At 44.2% G+C, this 10,083-nt stretch overlaps 1 protein-coding gene across 2 annotated transcripts in view; it reads right to left on the bottom strand.

Annotated features, from left to right (window-relative positions):
• Positions 1-10,083, bottom strand: part of INPP5D (inositol polyphosphate-5-phosphatase D) — a 54,966-nt gene that overhangs the window by 39,645 nt on the left and 5,238 nt on the right. For both annotated transcript variants that reach the window (XM_057382348.1, XM_057382347.1), the window contains exon 2: positions 9,790-9,853. In XM_057382348.1, coding sequence (XP_057238331.1) covers positions 9,790-9,853 — 64 coding nt within the window. The remainder of the gene's footprint in view (positions 1-9,789; positions 9,854-10,083) is intronic.

Below are 10,083 nucleotides of genomic sequence, written 5' to 3'. Positions count from 1 at the left end.
TTCTCCAAGGGTGCAGCGCACACTGAGTGAACGAGACCTCACTGGAGCCTAAGTGTCACTTGTGCTGGATAAGTTCCATGTCTGCATGGAGATGGGATGCAGCCTCCACCTCATCAACAAACCARGGTAGATCTCTGAAGAAGAAAGGGCATCACCTTGTCAGTAACAAGGATGGAAACATTTTTTTTGCTGATGGCAATATTTGCCATAGGACTCATCGTAAACAAATCTACCATTAGTGTTTTCCAAGACTCATTTGTGTTTCAAATGACCAGGACAAAAAGCCTCATACAGCAGCAACAGTATAATACCTTCGCTTTCTTTGAAAAAACAACTCAGGACTTGCCTGGAAATGAGCACTTKCCTCTGTGACCCATCATCCCTCAAAGCACAGAAGCAACAGAACAGAGCATTACATTACCACACAGTTGAGAGGGAAATAATCTATTGTCTCCCTGAATACTTGAAATTGACTCATGAAGCTTCATCAGAAGCCTTTGGAATATAAAATATATAATGAATAAGGCAATCAAGTGGATTGAACTATATGTGACTGATAATATTAAAGCTAATATTCATCAAATTACTAAAAATGAGAATATTTTCTCATTGATAATGTTGGTTGCATATGTTTTCTATTTTTTTTTCTCCTCTGCCATAAGACATTTAAAATTTTAAGAAAATTTTCCTTTTGCTAGTCCTGCAGACACTGAGATGGGTGTGTCCCAGGGGCTTATCTCAGGGTTATACATGTTTGTAACTTGATGATTTGCACATCTGAGCTTCCGGGGTGGGAGACCCAGCTGGACAGGAAAGAGCTGCTGGTTATGTGAGAGTGACTGGCTAAAGCCTTTCCAAAGAGAACAGGTGAAACAATTACTCTTCTAAAACAGTAATTGTTCAACTGCTTACTTTGTAACAGCCCTAATCCTTATCTTCTGAATCTTGAAGGATTTTGCACCTTCTCGAAGTCACTTTGTACCTTCAGCAAGGACTGGCTATTTGCAATTTTCAATTGTTTAAGCAGAATGAAGGCTTTATGGCATAACACATTTATTGGAGGTCAAACAGCAAAAGAAATTGATGACATTCATTGGCATTTCACTCTAAGAGGAGATTTTATCTGATAGCACATCCAGATAAAAGGGATGCCACTTCATTGCATGCCTTAGCTTTCAAAGACCTGATTACATTTTTTGAATCTTGAAAAACAAAATAATATCACTTTAACCTGATTTAAACCAGATTCTCTGATTTTTTTTAATTTTTTTTATGTATTTCAGGAAACTGGAAACATTCTGGGAGGGTTCAAACTAGACAAAAGCTGGATATGATTTGTTTGTGTGTAGAGTTCTGTATACTGAGAGATTCAGTAGCAGGAATGTGCATGTTTCAGGAAATAGCTAGTTCTCTTGTTAAATGCTGCTTCTTTCACCTTTCCAAAATGTGTGTAATGCATTAATTCATTCCTGCTTCAGATGCGAGAGTTGAAAAAACATTGTAATAATTGTAAATTATTTGCAGTCCTATATGTAATGAGCTTTACAAACTGATTTAARTCAACATTAAATTATATTTTAAAATATTCAAATTTGAATATCTACAATTTTTGGTAATGAATGAAGCTTAATATAATTAAATTATGATTTTGAATATACTATAAATGTGCTTCCCAACCATGGTTCAGCACATTGCTCATAAGTATTGATTGCTTGTTCACTCTTCCCTTCTTTCTGTCCAAGAAAATGATCACCCTGGATATCCCTCAGCCCTCTAGTGCTCAGAATGCCACGAGCACAGTGATTTTTCTGTGGTAAGAACTAACTCAGGTGAAATCTGTTCATTCTCATCCCTATCTTTTCTTGAGATAGCMTCTGTGCAACCTGCAAGTGGCATTTTGGGCAGACCTGTGCCTGCCCTGCCCTCCATGCAGCCCATGAGGTTTTGCCATCTGAGCTGAACAGGTAGAAACCCCTTGCAAAGCTGCCACAGAAGTTCTTAGTGGTGGATGGCTGAGCCTCACCTCAAACATTTTACTTTTCTTTATCATCCATTGGAAACAGCTCCAGAGCAATTTCCCATTAGAAATATTTTGGTCAGATACAGATAGATTAGCAAAATCCACAGCGAATCACAAAGTCCTTTTACAGAAAGCATTTTCGTGGCCGCCTGTGCCAGAGCAGCGCAGCRCACTGGGATTACAGTGCAGCAAAAAAGGGAACAATAAAAACTTTCCATCTCTCTGCAAAAGGGCTGGACTTGGTACTGCAAATGGCACAGCCAGACAGTGTCTCTGATGTTGGTGACAGCAAAAGTGACACCATAAATGCAGGAACTGACCTAAACKTCTAGCTTTTATCAGATGGTGCTGGCAGGTTTGCACACCGGATGGGGCCTCTGCCCCAGCTCCACCCTGCAGGACTCCTAAACAGAGGCCACAACAAGTCCTGCACAGGGCCAAGCACAAKGCCAACGCTGACGTGACATTGTATRTCTTGCCCCATGTGAGAGAGAATTTCGTTCATTCTTGTATATTTAGTCAACTCATATACGGTGTATAAATCAAGATGTTTCCCAAAACATGTATTTCTAGAAGTGCACTGGGAAGGAGGGTTTCAGCAGAAAGCCCTATCCAGTGTTTAGRATTTCTCTACCTCCTGGGAGGCATGGAGTCCCTAGTGATCGACACTTGGTGTCATTTGGCACAGTGAGTCACAGTTGCTGGCCTGCTTTCTAACTGCACAGCACCATTTGTTTCCTGTTTCACACAGCGCCGTGTCAGACTAGGAGAGAATTATCMGAAAAAAGAAAAAAAAATGCTATATGAGCACTCACTGTAAAACAGTGCACCCAGGGCATCTGTCATTTTCACTCAAGTCGGCAAAACACACAAGTAAAAAGGGTCAGGCTCTCCCTTTCCAATAGGTAGTAACGTAAATAATTTTTTTAAATGGTGAATTTCAGCATTAATGCAAGGAGTGCTCATGCACATGGGAATGATGATCCTGCACTACAACTGCAAAATGAATGTTTCCCATGTTTCCCCACAGAGTGTGGAGCAGGAAAACGCACACACTGTGCTGCCTTCTGTTGAAGAGCTGGGCAGCTGGGACAGCCATGGAGGGCAAGAGGCAAGAAAATTACAGGCAGTAACTTTAAAAACTAATGTTTTCCTTACTGTAAAACAGGCTTTACACAGCCTGAGAAGAAGGCAGCTTTCTRCAATCCCTTCTCACAACAAGGTAATCCCTAAAACACAGGAGCGGTCAACCAGTTTTYCTCAAAGCAAAATTTAAAAATTATTWWAAAAAAWTAAGGGATTCRGAGCTTGTGCTATGCAAGGCATAGTCTTTGTTCTACACYCTTTCCCCCTATTAATGTAAAAAATAGGTGACAAGTTCAAAATTGCTTATCTGGACTTTTTCAAAAGGGTGATCCAGTTTTTCCATCTGAAACAACACTTTTCTCCAACAACCTGGCAACATCGTGATCACTTCTGAAAAGTTCAAAATCAAAACTGAATATTTCACCTGAAAGCAATTTTTAGAAAAAAATTTCTGTTTTGCTCAAAAATATAAAATGGYGCCTACTTCTGCTCCAAGCAAGCTYTATTTCTGSCCTCTCCTCTGGGGCAGACAAAAGATAAAGTTGCATTTAAGACACTGTGGGTGGCTGGACCCTCTCTGCTTAGCAGCCCATAACGTTTCAAGACAGGACCTGACTTGAAGCAAGAGTTCAGCTGGTGACAGGAATGGAAGAGAAAACTTTAGTGTAACACAAGAATAAACCAATCCTGGTCAAGCACCAGGTCATGCCCATGGGAAAGCACCCGTGGAGGCTGCACCTTCCTCAGCACAGAACAGGAGACAGCACATGATCACAGAACCAGAGAATTATGGAATATGCTGAGTGGGAAGGGACCCACAGGATCATCAATCCAGCTCCTGGCCCTGCACAGACTCCCCAACAACCCCACCCTGAGATCACCCTGTGCATCCCTGAGATCATTGTCCCAACGCTCCTGGAGCTCTGGCAGCCTCGGGGCCGGGGCCATTGCCTGGGGAGCCTGGGCAGTGCCAGCACCCTCTGAGGACAAAAGAACCTTTCCCTGATCTCCAACCTGACCCTGCCCTGGCCCAGCTCCAGCCGTTCCCTTGGGTCCTGTCCCTGGTCACACGAGTGAAGAGACTGGGACATGCCCCTACTCTGCTCCTCACAAAGAATTTGTAACTGCAATGAGTCTCCTCCTGAGTCTCCTCTGCTCCACCTGAACAAATCAAGTGCCCTCAGCCACACCTTATATGGCTCCTCCAGACCCTTCACCATCCTCATGGCCTTTTCTGTGTGCTCTCCAATAGTTTAATGACTTTTTTATATTGTGGTACCCAAAACTGCCCATAAGACTCAAGGTGAGGTTGCACCAGCTACCAAAATGCTGCTTTGTRGGTGCCCCAGTTCCTTAAGGAAACTCCACATTTATCCACAAGCCAAATATTCTCCTGTAACTACTAGGCTGACTCTCTCAGCAGCTTTTACAAAGGGCATCTTTGGTGCCAGGCCTTTTTGAGCAGTGTTGCCTTCAATTCATCAGGATATACCCACCAGCCTTCACGCCCAGTGGCACGAGGACAGTGCTTGATCCTATGAATGACATGTGAAGTGTTATCTGTCAGACTTTGAGCAGAAAATAAGATGCAATCTAGCTTCCCCTGAGAAATGATTGATTGCACTGCTCCAGCAGATAACATGAGCTGTGAACTGTTCGAGACGCACCAGAAATCAAGAGACCTCAAGCTCCACCCTACCCTGTACCAATCCACATTCCCTGACAAGCCAAGGCCAGTGTCTTCTTCCTTCTCAGCACCTCTTTCAAGCATCCTGCCTCATGAGGCAGGTTATGCTCTTGGCAGTGACCTTTTAAAGGTGCACTATATACAGGCAATACAGTAAAGCTGTAGGCAAAGGCAGTACCAGGGGTTTTCAACAGCAGCTCTTGACCCCAGYGCTTTCTCACACAGAACAAGAGCCAGTTGTACTGGGAATATCCTCACCCAAYTGCAGCCTGCCAAATTTGGCAGTTTAAGTGGGTTAACTTTAGGCAACAGAGACAGGACCTGTCAAGGACAATTTAGSCCACCCAGATGAGAAACTGATTTCTTTCCTGCTTGATTACAGATACAACTCAGCTTTGACTATGTGACAGTTTTGACTGCACATTCAAAATGAGGGGGGATAAATACTGATGTATCACACACATCCTCTGATCCTGGTAAGGTCAGCCAGGGACAGATGTTTAAAATTATTTTCAGTAATCCAATCCTTGACTGGGCCAAGTTCCCTGTGTGTTGAGGGGATGCTAAAATCATAAGGAGTGCAGAATGGACAGTAATGAGGGTCATATTGACACCTCAGCCAGCTGAATACATGAGATGCTTTCAGTGACAGCACAGGAAAGTTTTATATCTTCTGTGGCTCTGGATGGCAAGAACTGACCATAGATGYCTAGTTGAGAAAGACAGCTTTAGTGTCTTTAGTCTTTCTCTGGTGTTTAAYTTGATCCTGTGATGCCCAAGGGCTCCTTTGCTGCTTCATCCCTTTTTGCACTAACATGATTACATTCAGCTAATCCCCAAACATTCAATAACTGTTCACTAATTATGGCTCCCCACTGCAGCAAAGGAAAATAGTACTTATTTCCACAGAAAAGGAACTGAAGTACCCCAGCTATGGCTTGCCCAGGCAGGCAGGCAGCAGCTGAGCTTRCTCAGGGGCAGTTATCTCCAGACTCCTGCCCCCACTCCTGGATATCTGTGTAACTGTGTTTTTTGCTCTCTTCCTGTCCTCTCTTACTACAGCGAGAATCTGCAGGCTAGCAGAGATATCTTGATGACTAATTGTTCGCAGCCTGAAGATCTCTACTTGCAGTAACAGATTCTGTGTTTCAAGGGGTTTTCATTACCCCTGCCTTCCTTCCTTAAATATGTTTTCATCAGCAGGATGCTAGCTTGATTCATCCAAGCCATGCTTWCTTCACATATATTCTGAAGTCTCAAGTAATGGAAGGAGAAAATTAATCAGAAAAGAAAGGCAAAAACTCTACTTGTGTGTAATGAAAACAGCCTGTGACAGTGACCTCTACAGCTCAGTATGYTTTGGGAGGACACCAGATGTATTTGAGATATGGCAAGCAAGAGAGATTCCTGACTATGCTAACTGCTGTAGAGCTGCTGCAGATGTARAATCCAAATGGCAGATGGATTCAAACCATGTCACAAAATGCTGGAAGGACATATGCAACTATTTTTTTTCCTTCACCTTGAATTCAACAGTGCACCTTGCATGCAAAAATGTGCACCTCCCTTTCTGTCATCCTCGAACAATAAATTCAACCCTGAAAAAAAAATATCATTCCACTAGGGTGGGACCAGGCTCTAATTAAAAAGAGAAAAATGAAATGTACTCTCCAAGACTTAACAAAAAACTGATGCCACTTGCAACATTAAAGGTGAAAAGAATTCCCCACAGTGGCAGAGTTGTCATTTCACAGGGGCTGTGTATGTAGCTCTGATATGACACATCTTCTGAATCTGCTGTCATCATGAAAAATTCCTGACAGACAGCAGCACAGCCAGATCTGGGCAGGAAGACAGCGCTTTTTTCAGGAAGAAGCACTGTGCAGGTAAAGGAAAAGGTCATGTTGCATGGTCAGGGCTCATATTTGTAACTAATACAGGCTAATCTCAGAATTGATTATTAAATCTTTTCTATATAATTTTAATAAACCCAGAATGAGAAATATCTACTGATTGCTGTATTAATTTAACACCTGATCTAATTCCATAGGAATTAGTAGACTCTTTGCTTTTTTAATGGGATTTTTAAAAATGTCAAGTCTCCATCCTATTCAACAGCTTTTACATCCTTGCAAAGAAATAATCTTTTAAAAAATCTGATCTTTTAATGCACATGAAGTAGTTTTTGTTTTATCCAAAAACCAATAGACAAGCAACCAAAAAAAAAAAAAAAAGCCTGGCCCAGCTGGGTACCAAGAACAGCAGCCAAGAACACAGGACTGTTTTTCCTCTGAGCCTCAATTACAACTCTCACTGCATCCTTCACTTGCCAGAAGAAGCCAGTCCCCTTCTCCTGCCTCTCCCACAGAGCTGGAATAAGGCAGCACAAAGCAGGAGGTGTTCTGTCTTCAAAACATGAGTTAACAACACACTCTATATAGCCTGCTCCTGACACTCAACCTCCAGCTCCTGGCAACCCACCTTGCAAAGGTATTCCACCACAGTTCCTTTGCATTCCATAACATAGGAACAAGAGAAATCCCTCACAATCCCAACATGAGTCCCAAGAGAACCTTACAAATTACTTCTTCATAAAGCTTGATCCAGCATGAGAGCTGCCCATTGCTACAGCAGAGAGAAACATGGATTTCTTATGGCTGCAGTGCTCTCATCTGCAGACAAAAGTTGTGCTTGAAAACAGACCCTTTGTCACAGCAGACACAMACACAAATCCTGTACAAACTGGGAAGTGCAACTTGCATCTTCCTGGGTTGTAACGCTCAGAACTTCACGCACAGAGCTTCGCTGGCAGGTTCTGGGAGCAGCCTGTAGCCCAGTGCACTCTGGAGAGTCACTGCACGCAGACACATTGCTCTCTGCTCAGGTTTCAAATTCTCCTGTCACTCGTGGCATCTGTGTCCTGCTAGAACGGGAAGCAGACCAACTGCATGTCCCACGTTTCTCTCCTGACCTGCCAGCAGGGCAGCTGAGGGATGAGCAGGGGACAAGGCTTGCCYAGGGCACCCAGACGAGCCGTGGAGGGACAAAGTGTGGGGCTGTGTGGCTGCCTTTGCAGATCTGTCTGGTCTGCCTTCCTTCCTCTCCCACAAGGGAAAACCCAGCATAGGATAATTTCTGTGTTTATTTTCCAAAAGACAAAGCAATTGTCAAACTCATACCTCAAAGTTATTTGTCTAGGGTTCCACAAGTTCCCTTCATCATCCTGGTGCCAGTGCAAAGAGTAAGGACACCATTAGCAGTGCCAGGGACCTACCACAGAGCTTGTGTGGGACATAGATAGTTGTGACCATTGCCTGGGCCTCAAGTGTCCCCCAAGTGTCCCCCAACACTCTCCCTGTGTGTGGGGCTTCATCTGAGAGCTCTCTGCCACAGTGAGACCCCGATCTCTGCAGCTGCTCTGGGTATCATCAACAGTGATAAACACCACATCAGCTTCTGGGCTCCTGTGGCCACCACGGCATCACACCAGCACAAATACATCCTTTAGCACAGAACGGCTGGGATATTTCAGAAGATGAGGGGACATCGAGTGTCGCTACAAAGAGCCTGCAGCACAGTGTGTGGAGCCAGGTGGSAATGGCAGGTTATTGGCTCCTGCTGGTTTCAGGCTCGCACCCATCCAAGCCTGCACAGGTTCCCCGGTGCAGCACCACTCCATGCTCTGGGAACAGGGATGAACTCTGGTGACATGCCATAGTAACACTACAGACCCAGACCACGTCCAACATAGACTCCTGCTGCCAGTTCCTCCTCAGGAACTGGAGTGCAAGTGAGGCAGAGGAATCTCAATGGCTCTGGGGAATCCAGCTGTCCAGGCCGACAGGGCTGGGGTGGCTAGCCCTGGCACACAGCCTCTGGAGCACAGTGCCAGGAGCCTGGAATTAGCCTTGGTGTCTGTATAGACACCATACACAATACAGCTGTGTCTGTATAGACCTGGGTCTGAGTGGGGCTCCTGGGAACAGTCTGAGTTACCGAAAAGTGTGTCTTGAGGGAGCCAAGCTAGATGCGTGCACCCAGTACACACAATCCACCATTCYTACCAATAGCCCACAGCTGAAAACAAGCTCCAGCACTCAGCCATKCTCACTGACTTACGACTCTAATTTCAGATATGCTGCCTCTTAGTGCAAATCTCAGAGAAACACTGATCATGCCAAAGCACAGGAGGAAATACACTTGTAACATGGTGCCTGTGAGGCATGTAAGCTGCTCATGGACTTGGTAGAAGTCTGATTTCTACGTTCTTCTTCCCACGTTCTAGTGTGGGAAGCTAGTTGTCATCTGAAATGGGAAGGAATGATTGTAGACCCACTCTGGGTKTTTCCCTTTAGCAGGGAATGACCATAGGGCACTGACTGTGCCAAGAGGATGGGTCAGTTGCAGCCTCCACCATTGCCCAGTAAACCCATGCCCATTTCTTAGGGCTGTAAGAGACAACGCCTCCCTCCCTATGCCAAGTTTCATGATTTATATTTTAAAAACAGGAGCTGAGAGGTGGCACAGGAAGAGGAAGTGGCTGATTTAGGATTCTAAAGCAAAATAGGAATAAACAGAACATCTGAAACTCCTGCCCTCAATCTTGGTACTTTCTGGATCTGGACACCAGAACTCAATTTGCATTCTCTGGGTGCAGGCGACTGCTGCAATTTTCGATTGAAAAGACCCATAATCTTTTAATTCTTACTAGTAAGAAGTTGGCTTCAAAGGAAAAGTTATTCCATGTGCTGAATATCTCAATTATATAAAACATGGCTTCATCACTGAATGGAAGCACATGTGTTAAGGTGGTGCCAATGGCAACAGCAATGTACTAGACTGGAGACTGAAATCTCCACAAAAGTGGACAGGAGACCAGCACTGTGCTGGCCTGGCATTAGTTTAACTCCTTATATCCTTTTTCCATTGGTATTAGAATTCCTCTGAAAACCTGCAGTTCTCAAGTRCGTTTTCACATAGTACAGACATGGCTTACCTGGACAATTAGCTTATTTTCTTTATCGGGCAGAATTCGGTAGGTATAAACACAATTTCGGTACCTGGAACAGACCACAGGTGATATGGTTAGACTGTGTCCAGAAGAAAATCTCACTATGGCACCCCTGCCCATGAGAAAAGACATAGGAAAATCATGATACACAGAGATTGCATCATGTACAGGCATTTTAAACCAACCTTCCTTCCTTCCTTCCTTCCTTCCTTCCTTCCTTCCTTCCTTCCTTCCTTCCTTCCTTCCTTCCTTCCTTCCTTCCTTCCTTCCTTCCTTCCT

This window comes from Malurus melanocephalus, unplaced genomic scaffold (assembly GCF_030028575.1).
Source record: "Malurus melanocephalus ecotype Western Australia unplaced genomic scaffold, MMel_1.1 scaffold_566, whole genome shotgun sequence".
Lineage (NCBI taxonomy): Eukaryota > Metazoa > Chordata > Aves > Passeriformes > Maluridae > Malurus > Malurus melanocephalus.
The sequence above is the reverse complement of the archived record's forward strand: the minus strand, read 5'-3'. Positions and strand labels throughout refer to the sequence as shown.